Source organism: Lycorma delicatula, chromosome 2, assembly GCF_047948215.1.
Source record: "Lycorma delicatula isolate Av1 chromosome 2, ASM4794821v1, whole genome shotgun sequence".
Lineage (NCBI taxonomy): Eukaryota > Metazoa > Arthropoda > Insecta > Hemiptera > Fulgoridae > Lycorma > Lycorma delicatula.
In genome coordinates this window covers 42,498,734-42,521,098 of record NC_134456.1, presented here as the reverse complement: position 1 = coordinate 42,521,098, position 22,365 = coordinate 42,498,734, and the positions used below count along the sequence as shown (strand labels likewise).

Sequence of the window (22,365 nt, the reverse complement as noted above, 5' to 3'; positions counted from 1 at the left end):
GTAATGATACCAAAGAAAGCAGGGGCAGATAAATGTGAAGAATACAGATCAATTAGTTTAACTAGTCATGTATCAAAAATCTTAACTAGAATTCTATACAGAAGAATTGAGAGGAGAGTGGAGGAAGTGTTAGGAGAAGACCAATTTGGTTTCAGGAAAAGTATAGGGACAAGGAAAGCAATTTTAGGCCTCAGATTAATAGTAGAAGGAAGATTAAAGAAAAACAAACCAACATACTTGCGTTTATAGACCTAGAAAAGGCATTCGATAACGTAGACTGGAATAAAGTGTTCAGCATTTTAAAAAAATTAGGGTTCAAATAGAGAGATAGAAGAACAATTGCTAACATGTACAGGAACCAAACAGCAACAGTAACAATTGAAGAACATAAGAAAGAAGCCGTAATAAGAAAGGGAGTCCGACAAGGATGTTCCCTATCTCCGTTACTTTTTAATCTTTACATGGAACTAGCAGTTAATGATGTTAACGAACAATTTAGATTCGGAGTAACAGTACAAGGTGAAAAGATAAAGATGCTACGATTTGCTGATGATATAGTAATTCTAGCCGAAAGTAAAAAGGATTTAGAAGAAACAATGAACGGCATAGATGAAGTCCTACGCAAGAACTATCGCATGAAAATAAACAAGAACAAAACAAAAGTAATGAAGTGTAGTAGAAGTAACAAAGATGGACCACTGAATGTGAAAATAGGAGGAGAAAAGATTATGGAGGTAGAAGAATTTTGTTATTTGGGAAGTATTATTACTAAAGATGGACAAAGCAAGAGCAATATAAAATGCCGAATAGCACAAGCTAAACGAGCCTTCAGTAAGAAATATAATTTGTTTACATCAAAAGTTAATTTAAATGTCAGGAAAAGACTTTTGAAAGTGTATGTTTGGAGTGTTGCTTTATATGGAAGTGAAACTTGGACAATCGGAGTATCTGAGAAGAAAAGATTAGAAGCTTTTGAAATGTGGTACTATAGGAGAATGTTAAAAATCAGATGGGTGGATAAAGTGACAAATGAAGAGTTATTGTGGAAAATAGATGAAGAAAGAAGCATTTGGAAAAATATAGTTAAAAGAAGAGACAGACTTATAGGCCACATACTAAGGCATCCTGTAATAGTCGCTTTAATATTGGAAGGACAGGTAGAAAGGAAAAATTGTGTAGGCAGGCCACGTTTGGAATATGTAAAACAAATTGTTAGGGATGTAGGATGTAGAGGGTATACTGAAATGAAACGACTAGCACTAGATAGGGAATCTTGGAGAGCTGCATCAAACCAGTCAAATAACTGAAGACAAAAAAAAAGACAAAAAAAAAACATTATTTCAACATAGTCTATTTATATGTTTAATTACTTATAATCTCCTAACTGTGTTTTTCAAATTTCTGTACTATAAAATTTTATGCTGGGTTTGTTATATTACTGAATATTAAACTATCCTTATCACATCATTATGCTGTATAAATGCAGTATAAAACAGTGTCATATATTCCTAACACTCACCAAAAAATGATATTCCAACGTAGAATTTGCTAGAGAATATTAACAAAATAAATCGCTCAATTTTCTTGACCTTATCATAACCATTAGACTGCATGCATACTTCAAATGCTGATTTTTTTTGTGGATTTGTAGCATCTCCTCTGCCTTTCATCAGTAGGCTTTGCTTTTCAATACCAATCAGGACTGGCATACGAGATGCTACCCAAAAGTTTGGGGAATTTTAACATAAAAATAAAATAGCTTACCATTACTTAAAATTTCCATTGTCTCCTTCAAAGTAATCCCTTTGGGCATTGATACAGTGATCCCAGCGTTTTTCCCATGATTCCATGCATCCCTGGAAGTCTGCAGGTGTAAGTGTTCGAAGCACGTTCTGCATTTCTTCCTGAATCTCCTCAATTGTGTTAAAACGACGGCCTTTCAATTGAAATTTTATTTTCAGAAAGAGAAAAAAGTCACACAGGGCAAGGTCAGGTGAATAGGATGGGTGGGGGATCACTACGATCTTTTTGGAAGCCAAGAAATTTCAAACGGCTAGCGATGTGTGCATGGGCGTGCTGTTATTGTGCAGAACCCAGCTGTTGTTACCCCTCAGATCTGAACGTTTCCGCCTAATGTTTTCACATAACCGCTTCAAAACTTCACAATAGAACATCCCATTGACAGTTTGACCAAGAGGAACATTTTTTTTTATGGATAATGCCTTTGATGTCGAAGAAAACAATCATCATGGACTTCACATTGCAGCAAACTTGGCGTGCTTTTTTTGGCCGTGGTGAACTTGGCGATTTCCACTGCGACGACTGCTGCTTAGTTTCAGGGGTCATACCCGTACACCCATGTCTCATCACTGGTTATGATGTTGGAGATGAAGTTAGGGTCATCTCTTGCTGAATTTCAATTCACTACAGACACCTACGTGATTTTGTTTCTGGTCTCTGTTCAACAGTCTTGGTACGAATTTTGCAGTAATGTGTCTCATGTTTAAATTGTCCGACAAGATGCATTGCACGGACCCATTTGACATTTGTACGATTGCACAAACATCATGGATTGTTTCTCTACGATCTGCAACAATAGCCTCTCGCACTTTCGCGATGTTTTCCGGTGTTGCGCTTGTTGATGGTCTTCCTGAACGCTCATTATCATCGACTGTCATTCGTCCATCTTTGAATCGTTTGTACCACAAAAAAGTTTTACTTTTACTCATAGCATTGTCACCAAATGCTTCCACAAGCATGCAATGGGTTTCTGCACCAGTTATTTAAGCATGAAGCAAAATTTGATGCAGGTTCTTTGCTCTTTAAAATCTGCCATTTAGAACTTCGCTGAAGCAGTAAAAGACAACGTTACACAATCGCATTAAAGTCAACAATGCAGCCTCTCACTGTCACAGCTGTTGGAACACTAATTCACAAAGAGTACTGTTAGCCACATATAGCAGCAGCACAGGTCATACCAGCAATGGTTCACGCGCGAAATTCCAAATTCCCCCACCCAAACTTTTGTGTAGCACCTCGTATTTCACATTCCGAAAGATTCATTATCAAAGTGATAATATTGGACTCATAAAAAAGTGATTATTGGACATCAGCCTATTGTTGTTACTCTATGATTAAATAAGTAAAATATGTAGAAAACTTAATACATCTCGTATAATTATCTACATACATCTAATCATTCTTTATAGTACAAACATGCGGCTTTTCCATACATGATTCAATGCCTGTTATATAAACTCTTGTCAGCAGACAGCTACAATGAACAATAAAATACAACAAATTAATGTAATATTTGTCTTGGCCATATATACAGATAATATGTTTCATGAAATCATAGATTCAACTAGTAATAGAAAAAGATAACTAACATACATCAATCATTGGTATATATATCCCAACATTTTCAAGTAAGTAGATTACTTGTCTTTATTTCAAATCACAATGAAAATACTCATGATTGCTTAACATTAACAAATTGCATATGAGTAAATACATCAGTGCAGGTATAAATTAAACTTCATTGACTATACTAAATGTTATGTTAGGCAAACCAATACATGTTTTCTTCAAAATCATTGTATAGAAACTGTACATACATACAAAGATATTAACTACAATTTGTAGATTTTACAAGTAAATCTTAATAAAAGCTATGATCTCAACCTGTTTAAATATTACAAAATTTTTATTTACTAAATTTAAGAAAAATAATAAATTAATCCAAGTTGGCAAATAATCAAATATAATTTTTTCTTGAATTTATTGGAAAACATACATTAATATATGAAGTATTTTGTCTTTGGCGAGTATTCATTTAAGACTGTGTTGATAAATTTAATATTATACAGTAAAGATGAATGTCATTAACAATACCGCCAATGAATGAGCTGATCGTACTTCTCTAAAGAAATTCTATGAACACTATTAATCATTTAGGAAATCTTTAAATTTATATTAGGTGTACTCCCATATTAGAAAAATTACTTTTAATCCCAAGCTATACAATTCAATCCAGCTTTTTGAAGCCGACAATCATTTTTGAATTTGAAAATTTTTTGAAAAAAGTTAATTATTGGTTAATTATTTTTAGGTTATAATGCTGATGTACTGTGTCTCCAAGAAGTGGATGAAAAGGTTTTCAACCATTACTTAGATCCTACTCTTTCTCAGTTGGATTATATTGGATGTTATTCACAAAAAGGGGGAACTGTGAGAGAAGGAGTTGCTTGTTTTTTTTTGAATGAACGTTTTGAGTAAGATTTTTATTTTATGTGTACATGAAGTATTTAGTAATAATTTATTTTTTGCTTATTTCAGTGTATCAGGGTTTGTGTATTATCAGTTTTCTATATTTTTTTTTTTATTGTTGTTAGTATCTCTTGGTATCATAATAAAAATAAGAATATAGAACCTTTGTTATTTGAGATTACTGGCCAAACTGGTACAACAGGATTGAAATTTATATTTGATTTGAGCTCTTTATTTTTCTTTCTTAAATATTGATGAGTTCTCTATAACTACTGAAAAGTGCTCAGTTTTAACTTTTTTAGAGTTTTTTTTTTTATTGTTGATTTTACATATCTATTCTTAATTAGACTTACATGTTACTAGAAAATGTTATTGGATTAGTTTTACTGCTCTATTATTCAGTCATTTAAATCAATAATATTAGCAATTAATTACATTCATTTAAATTTATTTCGCTAGTTCTATTATCGTATATCAAAATATTAGAATTTTCATCAAGGATGGTAACGATGCATTGATTCAGTTTTTGTGAGCTCAATTTGTTCATTCTGAGGATTTAATCTCCCTATATAAATCATGAGACATTGCTGATGGTGAGGGAAGCTTGAGTGCTCAATGATACAGAGTAGCTGGATCGAAGGTGCAACCATATTGGAGAGGTATCTGCTGAGAGCCAGACTAAAGAATTAACAACTCTTCAGTAGTTTTTAAGGGCGTAGGTCAGGAGGACTTAAATGGCCATATCAACATCACTCAGTCTTCTGAGACTGTACTGCTGAAAACAACAGAAAACTACAGCTGTTTTTTTTTTCAAGAAAATGAAACTGCATTTTCATGTAACAAAGATGGAGGCGCCTTCCTTGATAAGATATTCCGGAGGTAAACTAGTTCCCTGTTTGGATTTGCAGATGGAGACTACCCACCCGGAGAAGGAAGGGGTCACCAGAAAATTAAAAAATAACATTCTATGAGTCGGAGCATGGAATATTAGAAGTCAAAAAAAGGTTGGAGGATAGAAAATTTAAAGAGGAAAATGGATAGGTTAAATAATGTACAAGAGGTTATCTCTAAAGTAAAGACCGTTTCATTGTAAAAAAATTTATTCTGAAAAATTTATAAATATTTTTTATTTCTCTTAAAGTACGTACCTTATACTACTCTACATAAATCGCCACATGAATTAAGACATTTATCGTAGCAATACACCAGCTTCAATATACCCCTCATCTTATTCTTCTGCTGCCAGTCCATTTAGCCACTAATTAACAGCATTTTTAAGTTCATCATCACCCACGAATCGCTTACCACTCTAAAATTCTTTCAATTTTCCAAACAAATGGTAGTCAGAAGGAGCTGTGTCTGGACTATATGGTGGGAGATCGTAACTCAGTAAATCATGTTCTCAGTAAATCATGTGTTGGATCCACAACATGTGAGCATCCATTATCGTTCAGTAAAACGACGCTGTCAGTCAGCTGCCCATTTTGCTAATTTTGAATGGCATGCTGTAACTTACGTAGAGTTTTGCAGTAGGCTTCTGCATTTATAGTCGTTCCACGTGGGATGAATTCAATCAGCAGTATACCAAACTGATCTCAAAAGACTGTGGCCATCAGTTGGCCACAGTTAGCAGCAGCATGACCTTTGTTGGTCTGGTTGGTGCCATTCACTTGACTCTCTGGCGTGTAATACGAAATCCATGTTTCATCGCCGGTATTGATCATACCGATCATCACAGACATTGATCGTGATCATAATTTAGTGATAATGAAATGTAGATTGGGGTTTAAAAACCTGAAGAAAAGGTGTTAGATGAATTGGTGGAATTTAGAGAAGTTTGAGAAAGAGGAGGTAAAGATGATTTTTGAGGAGGATATCAGAAGAGGTCTGAGTAAAAAAGGTAAGGTAGAAAATATAGAAGAAGAATAGTAGAATTTTAAAAAGGAAGTTCTTAACTCAGCAGAAGGGAACTTAGGCGAAACAAAGAAAACCGATAGAAAACCTTGGATATCAGAAGATATATTGCAGCTGATTGATGAACGTAGAAAATATAAGAATGCTAATGGTGAAGAAGGTAAAAGGAACTATTGACACTTATGAAATACTATAAACAGGAAGTGCAAATTAGAGAAAGAAGAGTGGATTAAAGAAAAATGTTCAGAAGTGGAAAGAGAAATGATCATTGGCAAAATAGATTGTGTTGCGACGTCGACAGGACACCCTTGGTTAACAGCATTGCAGTAGATTTTAGAGTTAAGGTGGACTGTATGTGTTCATAGGTGATGAATGAAGACAACAGCTTGTTGATTACTGAAGGATTGTTTAATTGTACACCTTCGTGGCAGTTTAAAATAATTTTGTAACATAACACTTGTAACTTATAACTTAATGTTAAAGATAGCAAACATAAACTAACTAAAACTTAAATTAATGTTCATCCAAACAAGAATTGAGAGACTCCATCGGACACGACCGTCTTGGGTCAGGTATGAGTGCAGACTGGTTAGAAGACGTACAGTGCTCGAGGGAGCAGCTTGTGATATAGAGTGGCGTAATGGTCTGGTGACCATAGTTTACCGTGGGCATCCTAGCCACTGCTAGGTTTCAGCACCCAATGGAAAGAGGGGGTGAAAATGTAACAGATGGAGTCATACAGGAAAGTTGAAGAGAATTTTGTGGTACATAAATTAAAATCTAATAATATGTTAAATAAAGTTGGTACACTAGTTTATATACAAAAGAAAAGGTCAATAGATTGATGGAATATATTGAAGAATTATATGGAGGAAATGAATTAGAAACTGGTGTTGTAGAGGAAGAAGAGGAAGTCGAAGAGGATGAAAAGGAAGATATAATATTGAGATTTGAATTTAATAGAACATTAAAAGACATGAATGGCAGAAAGGCTCCTGGGATAGACAGCATACCTGCTGAATAACTGCGCAGTGCAGGTGAAAAAGTGATAGATGGATTGTACAAACTGAGTGTAATATTTACAAAAAAGGGGAAGTTATGTCAGACTTCAAAAAGATTGTTTTTGTCATAACACCAAAGAAAACAGGAGCAGATAAATGTGAAGAATACAGAACAATTAACCTAACTACTCGTGCATTAAAAATCTTAACTAGAATTCTGTACAGAACAATTGAAAGGAGAGTGGAAGAAGTGTTAGGGGAAAATCAATTTGGTTTCAGGAGAAGTATAGGGACAAGGAAAGCAATTTTAGTGCTCAGTAGTAGAAGGAAGATTAAAGAAAAACAAACCAACATACTTGGCATTTGTAGACCTAGAAAAGGCATTCAGCAACATAGAGTGGAATAAAATGTTCACCATTTTAAAAAATTTAGGGTTCAAGTACAGAGACAGAACAATTGCTAACATTTCAGGAACCAAACTGCAGCAGTAATAACCGAAGAACATAAGAAAGATACCATAATAAGAAAGGGGCCATAATAAGAAAGGGAGTCCAACAAGGATGTTCTCTATCCCTGTTGCTTTTTAATCTTTACATAGAACTATCATTTAATGATGTTAAAGAACAATTTAGATCCGAATAGTAACAGTACAAGTGAACAGTAACAGTAAAAGGTGAAAAAATAAGATGCTACGATTTGCTGATGATGCACTAATTCTAGCTGAGAGTAAAAAGGATTTAGAAGTGACAATAATGGTATGGATGAGGCCCTATGCAAGAACTACCATGAAAATAAACAATAAAAAATTGAAAGTAATGAAATGTAGTAGAAATAATGTAGATGGACCAAGAATATAAAAATAGGAAGAGAAAAGATTATGGAGGTAGAAAAATTTTGTTATTTGAGAAGTAGAATTACTAAAGATGTACAAAGCAGGAACGATATAAAATGCTGAGTAGCACAGACGAAACGATCTTTCAGTCAAAAATTTCTTACATCAAATATTAATAATCTAAATGTAAGGAAAATCTTTTTGAAAGTAAATGTTTGGTGCGTAGTGCAACTTGGATGATTGGAGTACCTGAGAAGAAAAGATTAGAAGCTTTCTAAATGTGGTGCTATAGGAGAATGTTAAAAATCAGATGGGTGGATAAAGTGACAAATGAAGAGGTGTTGCGACAAATTATTGAAAAAAGAAGCATTTGGAAAAATATAGTTAAAAGAAGAGACAGACTTTAGGCCACATCGTAAGGCATCCTGGAATAGTCGCTTTGATACTGGAGGGACATGTAGATGGAAAAACTGTGCAGGCAGGCAACATTTGGAATATTTAAAATGAATTGTTAGGGTTGTAGGATGTAGGGGGTATTCTGAAATGAAACGAATGGCACTAGATCAGAAATCTTGGAGAGCTGCATCAAACCGGTCAAGTGACTGAAGACAGAAAAAAGATTAAATATAATTTTGTTTCTATTTTTAATTATAATTTTATTATTATGATATTGATGTACAGGTTGTTTTTCATCACCTAAAAAATTTGGTTTTGCTCGTTTCATTTAATTACTGTTTAAATATGGCTCTGGTAAAATAAATATTGTTTTATTTTTATAAATAGATATTTTTTTATCATGACATTTTTATAGAATATCAATTATATAATTTAACTAATGTTAGAGTAAATAATAGTAGAGAAACAGTTGAAGTTAAGATAGAAAGTTTGTATAATCTAGATGGTGATCAGATAAGCTAATATTCTAGTGTTATGTAATTGTTATTATAACCCTTTTTTTTGTGTTTCATTTTTATTATCACAGTATTGATTACTGATGCTAATTAATTGTTAGTTTTTCTTTTTCTTTTAAATTTGATGTGACCCTTGTAAGCAACTAAACTATTATTGTTGTTAGCTATCATAATTACAAGTCTTAATTACATTTTTCCTGTTGACTTGAACTACTATTATCAGCCATCTTTTTTTTCTTTAATGTGAATCACATTCGTTTTTATTTTAAAATGGATATATGTTGTTAATTTTCCTCCATTATTAAATTCATCATGTCAGAAATTTTCTTTTTTATATCATATTTTTCCTTATTCATTATTATTAAAGATCCTACATTAATTTAAATCTAAAATCAGTTTTATGGGTTTATCTGTAAGTCTCCCTAAAAAGAGCCCTCCTGTGTGCCCTAAATTCCTGTAAATCCTCATGTGGTAAAAATTATATATGTATATATTTTTATGGATCAGATTGATAAAATGTAGTTAAATATTAAAAAAAGAAATTTAAAGAATGACTCATTTTGTAATTCATGAGAATATGGTTTCCACAAGACATTTTTTGAACTTTTTATTGGTTTTTATAAACATATTTTTGCATGAAAGTATTTTTATATTATTAATACAATATTTATATTATTCTTAAACTTTTTTTTTTCAAATAGTTAGGATTTTATAAACATTAAATAATTTTATTTCCATTTCAAAAATTTATGTCTAAATGGGTGAATTTTAATATTATAAATTGACCAGTTTTGGCTACCCCATTTATTGTTTGATTCTAATTAACGATAATATTCTGGCCCAAGAAGTTGAGGATATAATACAGTTATACATACTAGGTCGCTTTCTAACATCAGCTTATACGGCTATGATATATGATCAACCATAAGTAGATCTTTATTATGGTTTTATTTCAACGTGGGCCATTATATCTCAGCGGAACGGAACGGAACTCAAGGATAGCGGGAGTTTGTTTTCTCCCTACTAATTGCAGAACCTGGACAAATGTCCCTTGCTGCTGTGTCTTTCTATTTTATTTGGCGGGTTATCATCTGTTTTGTGGCGGTTATAGATTTTATTTATGTACGGATTTCGTATTTGCGTTCCGGTCCCTTAAACCAATGAGAAACAATTGACTGGGGCTGATACGGGGATACTAAACGTGTATGTGCTTTGTACTTTCGTTCAAACAGGAATTTGTCTTCCGTGGGGGCCTTAGTGTTTGGAGGAAGCTTTTCAGATACACGTGTGTCCGAGAAGGGTTTGGTAGGATAGCGTTGACACCGTCAATGTGCTGGTTCACCTGAAACAGATATAAAAAGGAGACATGTTCTATATTGTAAGAAAGATATAACAGACTTGCGTTCAGGACAATATGACAAACCTCTCATGTTTCAACCTACTTATTAAATTTGTAAACTTTTAATCTTTGTTTTTTTTTTTATGAAGCGCGGCAAAATCGCTCTTAACGTTCCCGCTCGCCCGCGCGCGCAAAAAAACACCCTAATAATGTCGAAAAATATTAGTTAGGATAGTATGGGCTTAGATTCAGATGTTTTCAATAAAATGTGAAAGTTAACAAATTATTTTATTTATCATTTTGAATTAAGTGGTCTACTAGTAGTTAACACTACTAGTTCAGGTAAGCTACATTTCCGTTAGTAATAGTCACTACTAGTTCAGGTAAGCTACATTTCCGTTAGTAATAGTGACTGTTAAATTAGGTTGGGATCAACAAAATACAAAGTCAATAGATTTGGTATAAAAGGTTTAAAGATACTTTATTTTATTTTGTTATTTAACTGAAGACTTTCACTAACTTAACCGTAGACAATGAAAAGGGTCTGACTAGGTAGCAGCGTCTATCTATTTCCCGTTGAGGACACCTTTGGAGCATAATAAAACAAAACCATGTGTTTTGACACACATTAAGCACTCGTTTGGACATTAGATTTTATCTATATCTATACATTGTAGGATATTATAATAGAGTAGATTAAATTAATATTGGTTCATGTATTTATTTTTCATATTTGAATAAAATACAACCCAACTAAATGTTTAATTATTTGTTAAGCACTAGGAAGCGTGTTATATCGGGGTAAATAAAACTGATTTAAATTTGGTCAAAAAAAAAACCGTATGTCTATACATTTATGAACTGTAACAACTTTACGCGCACATCTCTTTTTTAATGACCTCGCAATAAGGCCCGCAATCATTTGTGGGAGTTCCCTGTTGGCTCACCCGATGTAGAGGCTCCTGACCTGGTTTATCATACACAAACCCTCGTCCCGCCTTTACACGGTGGTTCATCTAACACGGCGTGAGGCCTTTTCCTCACACCTTACGGTGTAGGGTCCTCTCGGCAGATGTCCTTGAGATGGCTGTGCTTATCCGGTCGCTCTCCCGAACAGTACACGCGCCTGTGCTACGCCCAATTCCGACACGATTTTTATATCTGCGTCGTAGCGAAGTGTGGCGTTTCTGACAAACCACGGCGCTCCAAAAATCGTCCGCAGCGCCACGTTTTGGACGGCCGCTAGCTTTTTCTGGAACGTAGAGCACAACAGAGTCCCTCCATGCCGGATAGGCGTATGTCAGAATTGGCCAGATGTATAGTCTGTATATGAGTCTCTTAGTCGCCAGCAGAATGGGGCTGGCTCGAATAAGCACTGGGTATAAGGAAGCCCTGGCGGCCTTTGCCCTCTGAGTAACATATTTTACATGTTCCCTTAAGGTAAGCCGTTTATCCAGGACTACTTCCAGATATTTAACTTTCGTTTCAAAGGGTATTTTGCGAACTGTCTTGCCAGTAGGTAAGCTTATTGTAGGTAGCTTGACAGTAGGTAAGCTTATTAGCTTGACATGGCGGCCAGGCACCGTCGTTTGAGCGAGTTTATATAGAAGGCCGTCATGCCAAACGTTATTGAAGACTTTAGCCACATCCAAGAAAACGGCCGCGGTCACCGCTTTCCTATTCAAGCCTCCGACAAGGATATCCACAAGGCTAGTTGGAGGGTCGTCGAGTGGCCTTCTCTGAACCTGAACTGCTCAGATCGAACCTTCGGCCACGGAAATCGTCGAAGTCGCTCGAGGAAAATTCTTTCAAACAACTTTAACAATGTCGGTAGTAAGGAGATCGGCCTGCAGTTCGGGGAGAATATAGTCTTTTCCCCGGTTTGAGCAGGCATACCGCCTTCACCGTTTTCCAGCACTCTGGAAAATACCTTGCGTACAAAATGGACGTGAAAAGGGTGGCCATGATCGCTATGAGAGCGTGGGGAACGATCGCTATGAGAGCGGGGAATATGCTCGGGCCTTGATCCCGTCCACCCCTGGGGACATATCGGGGCTTGTGGCTTTGATAGCCGCGGTCACTTCTGCTTCAGTGACGTGGACTATTTCACGCGGGGCTTCCTCTATCTGAGCGAAATATTTCACGAGAAAAGAGTCCACCTCGGTTGCATGGTCGTTGTTCGGGCCGGCGGGGTTTGGAGTGAACTATTCCGCCAGTTTTTCCACGAAAACCTTCGCCCGATCCGATTCGAAATAAGCCAACAAACCTCGTCTCAGCACCGGATGGCGAGGCTTCAGAGATGTCGTCCGATATCGTGACGAGATAATCTGTCCAAGATTTTTCGCGATGTTTTGTCAGCAACACTTTCACCTTGTCCGTTTGTCTGTAAAATGCCCGCTTGTCATCGGGGAACAGGGTGAGGCGATATCTCCTCCTCAGTTGGCGCTTTTCAAGATCGCCTCGGAAATGTGATGTGGGAGATCGTTACGGAGGGACGTGCGGCCTTCTCTGTAGTGCTATAAGACAAAGCCTCGTTTATGGACAACGTGACGCGATCGACCGTATCGTCGATGTCCTCCGGTGTGGTCAGGAGTTCTGGATCTACCGGCCTAAAATCCCGTTGGAGAGCTTCATGGAGCTTTCTCCAGTTCACTGACCTTTGGTGGTGGGTCTCGCCCGGCCCCTACTAGACCCAACTCCAGTAAGACCGGAGAATGGTCTGGGCTGAGGTCCTCGATCGTTTCTATTGCGAACGGGATTTGTACCGCTCTCAGAATCACGATATCGAGCACGTCAGGTCTCGACCGACCATTTGCACTCACGAAGGTGGGCACTTCAGGGCCTGTTACGACTAGCCTGCGGGCCCTCGCTTCTTCGCATAACAACCTGCCATTAGCATTTATTACGTGGATATTCCAAGACGTATGCTTAGAATTGAGATGAATTCTTCTCGAAGAATTCTTCGAGAAGAAAGCCGCTCGAATTCTTCCGAGCGGCTTTCACAGCTCTCATTTTAACATTATATTACTAATTTGGCTCATTTTAACATGTGTTGTAATAGTAATATTATTTTAAATAAAATAATCGTTTTCGCTTGATGAAGGGACCATCTTGTATGAAGGGACCATCTCAATTTTCCAGCACGGCATCTAGGTCAGTGCCAGGTACAGCTGAGTTCGGTCTGTTATATGCCGAGACCAGACCTGCACATGTATGCAGGACTGTTCCATGACATCGGTGTGGACCTCGATCCGCATATACGTGATTCGTCTGTGGACTAAAATAGCGGTCCCGCTACTGGCGGGGCTTCGGCGTGGCACTACCCTGTCGATTCTGTAGGTGAAATAGCTCCAAAGGGTCAATGATTTGTCCGGCTTGAGGTGCGTTTCTGCTAACAGTATCACATAAATTTGTAGGTCATCGGCCAGACGGCATAGCTCCTCCGTCTTGCCTGCTACGGAACACGCATTCCACTGCACAGTCGCAGTTTGCCTAGCCATACCGGATGTATAAGGTCATGAGGCATTCAATCAAGGGCTGGAGTATGTCCCTAATAGATTTCGTCTGTAACAGGCGGGGCAATGCAGCCAAAATTTCGGGTAGGATGTCCTTTATTGACATCCTTGCCAGAAAGTCGTTCCCGGCGCTCTCCTTCGAGGACGCGGCTTCTGGCTTTTTCCCGTTGGGGCGGCTGGGTGTTTTTTGACTCGGCGCCTACCTTTGATGGGCGCCGAGTCAAAAATTATCGAACAAATGAATCAAATATTGACTCAGCGCCCAGAGGGTGGGCGCCGAGTCAATATTCTATTCATAATCCTTTTCACGGGAATTCAGAAATTCTGGTGCAGGATTTGTTCAAGCACCCGCCTCAAGAAGGCGGTTCAAAAAGTGGCAACGACTCCTGGTCGCAAGTCCCTGTTACGAGCAAAGGGGTCTTTATCCTTAGTCCTGCTCGCGCTCTTTTAGAGTGGGTGCTGTAATCTGTAACTGTGTGTTGATCTTTGATTTCACACATTTGATCCAGTAGCGGCGAAGAGGTGCAAAGAGTGACTGACAGGAGAATACAGAAGGTCTCCACTCCTGCTGTCTGTGACTCGCTGCAGGAAGGCGTCACGCTTGTGGGCCTGTGCCCAATATTTGTAATAGAAGGAATACAGTGAGCATTTTGTTCATATACTGTTAGGTCAGGGCATCTCTGACCATGACAGATGTTAGTGAGGTAGGTAAGAAGCCTAGCCAGAGGAGGGGCCGGAGCCTTATCCTTCAGCCTCCTCGAAAATTGGTCCTGACAACAATAGTTCAGAGGTAGATATAGGGGTGACCACCCAGGAGGGTATGAACCCACTTACTGAAGAGTTTTTGCAAGCCGGGGGCAGGCCTGGCAGCTCTGCTCCTTTGGCCTGTGATGTTTTGGCAGAACTGGATGGCTTGTCTTCCTATTTAGCAAACCCCAAGTGTACTAGTGATGCTAACAAGAGGAGATTATTGCCCCGACTCGAATTCTTCCAAGCGGCTTTCACAGCTCTCATTTTAACATTATATTACTAATTTGGCTCATTTTAACATGTGTTGTAATAGTAATATTATTTTAAATAAAATAATCGTTTTCGCTGGAAATATTGTTTTTCACAATTAAAAATTAAGCCATCCTGAAACTAGGTTTTTCTGTTTAAGTAATGTTATGTTACTTCAGACATTAATGTAATCTTTATTGGGGGATCTTTATTATCAAAATATCAGACTTGGTGTGGAGATTTTTCACAGTTTTTTCATTCATAAGATTTCTGTCCTTTTTAACAAACTAATAATTTGTTTTATTTTCATTATAACTTAGATTAACATTTAACATAATACATTTATAAACATTGTTTATTCATTTACGTTATTTACACTAGCAACGTTTTTTTTTTTTTTTCAAGAATTAAACCAGGTTTATGAAAATATTTCAATTTTAAATGAGTGCAAATTGTTTTGATTTAAATTATACATGACATCAGTAATATGGGTACTTAATAGGTTGATGAATAAATATCTAAAATATGACTCTTGTAGTAACCTATGTCATTCTACTTTTTATGTAGACAGAATGGAAAAACCCTCTGTAAAAATAAAAAGGTGAAAAATAATATAACACATGAATAAGAAATGTAAATGGTGATATATGATCTATTTCATATTTCAAATTGATTGATTTCATGAACACTTGTAAAGGTTAGCTCAAAGTGAGGCAAGTGGAAAGAACACACTAGTTATAACTACTAACAATATTCTTGATATTTTTGGAGTTTGAAAGCCAGCTGATATTTAATAATGACAATTCAGTTTATCTTAATTTTTTAATTTTGAAATCAGAAAATTTATTTAAGAGTGTCATACAGCAATAATAGAAAGTATTGAAGATTTTTCTCATTTAATTTAATTGAACATATCATGTTGCTTTTGACTTTGTCATTCATTGTTATGGCTTAACTTACCTGCACGTAAATTATCTTGCTGCACTGATTATCTCTTATCTAACTGAACATAAGTATAAAACTTCTGTAGTAAAATATTGCATAAGATAGTATATCTGTTGGAGAAATATATATGGAGTACCACAGGGATCCATTCCTGGGCTGTTGTTTTTTTTTTATCTGTGTAAAAGAAAATCTTAAGTTGTAGTGTTAATTTATTTAGTTTGTTGGTCATAAAACTGCACTAATTAAGGATAGTACAATTTTGGAACTTACTGCACCTGTTGCAGGTAAATTTAAGTCCTTGTTTACTACTTGCTTATTTATCCTGGTCCTACAGTTCACCATGGACTTTCGTTTCATAGCAATTTTCTTAGACAAGATGGAGCGCTGCTGTCTTCATACCTTTAATCCTGCAAGAAGCCCCTAGCGTAGTTTTTTGCCAGGTTTCGTTACCTTAGCCAATAAGGACTCATTTAGAGATTCTGAGCGTTTACCCTCATACTACTATAAAAGGATTTACTAGTGGGAGCAAATTTTATCCCTTGCATTACTCAGATTTACTGCTAACATCATATTGGGATATCTACTCTTAAGTTATCCAACAGCCATTTTTCCAAATAACATAACACTAGTGATTGCAGGCTGCTACTCTGGAAGTGTTCCAGACGTAAAGGAATGATCAGTCTGTAGGAAATGCAGTTTACCATCTTACTTGGGGCCTGTCTTGTTTACTAATAATAATATAGTTATGAACAACTCAAAAGCTAAAATAATAAGTTAAATTAACTGAAGTGGGGGCCATTATTGTGTGTAGATTATATTAATGGTCTTGCCAAATCACATAATTTTCTAGGTTTAAAAGAATTTTATAATGGGGGGAGTCCACATTGGTTATTGTTATCAAAGCAAATCATTTCTATATGTTTTGCTTTTTTTGTTATCTCCCAATTTTTTAATAAAAACTGTGCTTTCTATTACACATATATCCATTTATTGCTTTCTTTTGGAATCTTTTTATGGAGAAGCACAAATGAACATAAATGAGTGTTTCAAGTTCAAAAAAAAAACAATCATTTAATTTGTTCCTAAACATGTAAGTCATTTCTATATTTAAGATGTTTGATTTCACCAGCTTATATGGTCTTGAAGCATTACTATATGTTAACAATCAAATATAAAGATTAAATTTTAAATATGATTATAATACTAGAAGAAAAAATATACAGCTTCCTAAACACTAACATCTTGTGAAAGGAGTCCCCAGTAAAAAGGAATTAAATTTTGTAATAAATTGTCTGAAAAAATAAATTACTCAGCAGTTGAACTTAAAAAATGTTTATGATGTACTTTTTAACAAAAAAAAAAACATACTATATAAACTGTATGGTAATTAGTACATGTTACAAACATTTTTAGTATTTTTTTTTAAATTTTAATTTCTAGTTTATTTAAATTTACATTCTATAACCATTATTTGACTTAAAATTGCATTTTGTGGCCAAATAAACAGTTTGATGTAACTGAAAATTTAAAATAGGAATCTTCACTCAATCTTTCATTTTATAAAATCTAGACCTATCATAGGTATTTTCAGCGTTCAATGAGGTACCATGAGCGTTCAGTGAGGTACCAATGATCTATATATGATTATGTCTGAAAATATTTTGTTTGATCTTAATGTGGTTTTCTTTTTAATTAATAATATTATGAAACTTAAAAATAAATTATTGTCTAAACGCAGCAGAATTTATCTCTCTACGTTGTGTATGAAGTGGGAATGTTATATTGATATCATAGGAATTTTTCTATGAGTTTTTGTTATATTTTTACATTTCTGTTTATGATATTTATTTTTTATCATTTTTTTTTTGTTAATATTCTTAATTTATTTATTTTTTACTTATCTTGATGAGACATCTTTTTTTATTATATTTGTAGATTGAAAGATTCACATACAGTCATTCTTGGGGAAGAGGTTCAAAAAAATAGTTGCTTATCAAGCATATGGGAATGCATTAAAAAGAAAGAAGCATTAAGATTACGAGTTACTGATAGACATACAGCTTTGCAGGTAAACTTGTGTTGTTTACTCTCAGTATAATTTTATAATGTAGTTATTATCTTTTAAGTTTTTTATTTTTTTTATTTAACACTTTCCTCTATATTTAATGAAATTATGAATATTTTCTGAAAAATTGTGAATTAACTTAATAACTGCTTCTATATTATAATGTACAGGGTGTCCATAAAATCTTTCCATGATTACAAAAATTTAATACAAAAAAACTATTACAGTTAGAGTTGTGCAGATTGTGGCAAACGATAGAAAAAATTATGAAGTTTTTTGTACCATGTCAATAAACTTCAACATGTGTGCCTTTTGTCACTCACAGAATGTCCAACCAATAATCAATTTCACGCCATGTGTTGGTCAGCACATTTTCTTCAGTAATACTAGCAACAGCTTCAGTTATTCTTCATCTCAATGTGTCCAGATCAGGTACGCGTATTGCATGGACTCTGTTCTTAACATAACCCCAGAGGAAAAGTCTGAGGGATTTATGTCTAGTGATCATGGTGGCCAGGGAGTGGAATCATCGCACCCAATCCATCTGTCATGAAATGATTCATTGAGAGATTCCCAAACTAGTAATCCCCAATGTGGTGGTGCGCCATCCTGCTGGAAAACCACCCTGGGTTGCAAGTCATTTAGCAAATTGTTGCAGCATATCCAGGTAAATGTTAGCTGTTATTGATTGCTCAATAAAAAAGAAGGACCAATGATACTGTTGTGCATCAAACCGCACCACACTTCACTTTAAGGAAATCTCTAATTTTTTCGCTGGTAAAGTATGGATTTTCTGAGCCCCATATTATCACATTATGCCTGTTTACTTTCCCTGAGGTGTGGAACTCATTGTTATCAGTCCTTTGCAAAATTTTGATTGCAAAGGCAGCACAAGGAGGGCCATCATCTGTTTGTAATGTTGTAATATTTGAACTTTATACGCATACAACCTTAGTTTCTTCTGTAGAATTTTGTGCAGTGTTGACTGGAAAATCCCTAGTTCACAAGATGCCTGGTGGATAGACTTGGAAGGACTAAGTAGAAATGCTTGCTGCACAACTTCAACATTCTCTTCACTAACGGTTGGTTGCCCTGTTTGTGGAAGGTCGACTACACCTCCACTCTTCTTAAACTTTGCAATGATACTCTTGCTATCAGGTGCTGGTTGTTCATATTTCCTTCTAAAATTTCACTGCACATTAATCAGTGATATCGACTTGTGATACCACAACACACATTGCGCTTTCTCCTGGATTGACACCATTTTATAAAAAATTGATCACAGTGCCCTCTACCTGCAACAAACCAATATAAAAAAAAACTTCATAATTTTTTCTTTCTTTTGCCACAAACCACACAGCTGTAATTGTTTTTTTCAATATTTTTGTAATCATGGAAAAACTTTATGGACACCTTGTATTAAGTCAATGATACAATTTTTTACTTTCTCATATTTTGTAATAAATATTTTATTTACTCTCTACAGACAAGGAGGTATGATTTTAATGGTATTTGTACATATATACACAACATAGTTCCTCCCAGGGAGGAAAAGTCAGGAAATATAAACTTAGTCAGAAAAAGTTAGGAATTTTTAGAAAAAATCAGGAAAGGTCAGGAAAAATTGCAAAAAAATTCAGAGAATTGCATTTATATTACTGAATGAAGATTATGTTATTAATAAAATATTTTTTAAGTTATGCCAAAATATATTTGATATACTTTCCCGGTATTGTGACGACCCCATCGCCCAGAACCTTGTAACTGTGTACATCAAGCAGCCATTAACATGTACTGTACTTACTTAATTCCCAAATTATTCTTTTATTCTAAAGGAAGAATATTCCAAACTGCAGTAAATTTTAACAAAAAATTACCATTGAAAAATTTAAAGGTAGTTTAACTGTTTTCTTGAACCACCTTGAATTTTTTTTGTATTTTAGGAATTTAATTGCTTTTAAATGGCCTTTAAAAAGACTCTGTTTAATAATCAGTGGTTAGATATAAACTTACATCTAGAATTCAGTTGATTGAGAAGAGACAGAGATGTGTATCATGCTTTTTGTGATGTGTGTAAAAAACATTTTAGACTGGGCAATATGAGCCAAAAGGTAGACACTTTATACAGTAAAGCAATTAATGAAATAATTAAAATAAAGAATTCTCAGCCTTCACTGAAACGTTTTTTATCTCCCATTGGTACTTTGGATATTATGTGGATTTTGAATGTTGTACAAAATAAGTTATCTATAAGTTCATGTGAAGATATTGGTGCAACTTTTTAAATTATTTTTCTTGATAGTTGTATAGCATCAAAAATCCAGCTTGAAGCTACTAAATGCTGTTATGTCGTTAATCATGGCCTTACACCATACTTTGATGTCTACATCACCTTTGATATGTACATCACCTTTGTTAGTTTTATGAGCATTAATTAATTGGTATCTATCTAAATGACTGTAATGTGTCATTATATTCAGTTAATTACATTAGGGATCCAGAATTTTTCTGATTGCTTTATAATTTATGAATTTGATTACTATTACTCATAAATTAGCATTAGAATTTAGAAAGAACAATAAAAAATATTTCTAATTTAAATATTTTTTATATAATTTGATTTTTTGCACCTTTATGTATGGTATGATATGGATTATTGTGGTTATGATTTTTTTTTTAATGAATTTTTTTAACTAATAATATTGTGCAGGTATTTTTTTCTGTTTATTTTTATCTTTCCTAATTAATATTACATAACTATTTTAACATTTTGAATGTTACATACATTTCATGAAACTAAATTCAAAAATGATTATATTTGAATTTTTCATGTTGTGGAAATTTTATAGTTAGCAACTGTATTTTTTTAATGAATTTTATAGGTTACTGTGCTAAAGAGTAAAGATCAACCAAATGAGTTGCTGATTATCGGAAACACCCATTTATACTTTCATCCTGATGCAGATCATGTTAGACTCCTACAAGCTGGGATTATCATAAGATATCTTACACATTTTATTTCAGTTATAGCTAGTACTGTAAGTATGGTTGTAACTTTTGTAATTGGTTAATGCATTTAAGATTTTCTTGTACATTACACAGGTCTAAAAAAGTTTTATAACACGAAAAGTTTTGGCTTATTCTTATGTATTTTATGATTCTGAATCCAAATATGATCTCAGAATTTGTCCTAATGCTTTATTGTTTGTAATTGTTACTCGTATAAAATGAAAATTTATAAATTATTTATTTTCTCAATTAAGACTAAACAATTGTAAAGATTTGTTGTGAGTCAATGTTTATGTTAATAATGAAATATGATTGTCTGAAAATATTTATAAAAGAGTGAAACAGTTGGAGGAATGACCAGTGTAACTAATAAGGTGTTGCATTATAGAATTAATAACAGTGATACTAACTATTTATTATTATTACTCATTCCTTCTAGGAAAATTAATTTATCACTTAATGATTTAATTAATAGCCTGTATTAATGATCATAATTGATATAGTCATTCAGTCGCTATTTTAACTATGGAATAACCCAGATCAGAGAATCAGTTTTTTTCATAGACTTTCATAGAAGCACTATTGTGAGTTTGGTCTTTTGTTTTATTCTTACACTTTTGATGTAGACATATTATTTTTTTGTGCTTCATTCTTATTGTTTTTTTGTTAGTAATTTATATAAAAATGCCTCATAGCTGTATAAAACATCCTAAGAATTTTTTTATGTGTGTAGTGAATATACTTTTAAATCCCTCCACCAAAAAAAAATATTACGCTCTGACTTAAAGATTAATTCTATTTATAAAATCGAATTCATTGATCCAATAGAAGATTAGGACAAGTCTTGAGCTGTTCATATTTGGTGTAATTTTTGTAACTTTACTAAGCAGTTTGCTAAGTGGAAAGTCGCAACATATGTCTTGTACTGCTCTTTGATATGCAGATAATCTAAGATACTTGATAGACTGTTATTTCAAAGCAACTCAAGTAAATTTAACAAATTTGTTGCATGTTCTAGTTTTTTCTGTCATGATATCTGTTCCACATAGTGAACTTATCCATTACAGTTCCACCAGAAAAACGGAGTTTAGAAGAAAATGTGACAATGAAGAAGGCTATGGTGATTTAAAAGGTAATGAAGAAGAAGAGGATCCAGATTTCTAAGATGAGAGCACTGAATCTCACAAAATTACTAAAGCAAAACTTAATGATTTGATTTGTGATCTTAATTTGTCTCTAAAATGCAATCATAGTTATTGACTTCAAGGTTAAACACTGGAACATTGAAAGTGGCACTGAAATAAGTTTTTTCCACATTAGGCAGCAAGAATATCAGTACCTGTTCTCCTTACATATAATATAATGTATTGTAACAATGTAAACTCATTATTGCCTTTACTAGAATAGCATCACAATCTTGCAAAATGGAGATTGTTTGTAGATTTCTCTAAAAACATTTGAACACCTCTCTCCTTCATAGGTGAAATGAGAAACCATGAAGTCTGTTTGCTTATGCAGCACTAATGGAGATATATTAAAATATGATATATGATATATTTTACTGAT

General features: G+C 34.5%; 1 protein-coding gene across 1 annotated transcript in view; it reads left to right on the top strand.

The window, feature by feature from the left end:
* LOC142318752 (2',5'-phosphodiesterase 12) overlaps positions 1-22,365 on the top strand; it is a 55,647-nt gene that overhangs the window by 15,203 nt on the left and 18,079 nt on the right. Inside the window, exons 3-5 of the mRNA XM_075355185.1 lie at positions 4,112-4,274; positions 17,661-17,793; positions 20,673-20,828. Of these exons, the coding sequence (XP_075211300.1) occupies positions 4,112-4,274; positions 17,661-17,793; positions 20,673-20,828 (452 nt within the window). The remainder of the gene's footprint in view (positions 1-4,111; positions 4,275-17,660; positions 17,794-20,672; positions 20,829-22,365) is intronic.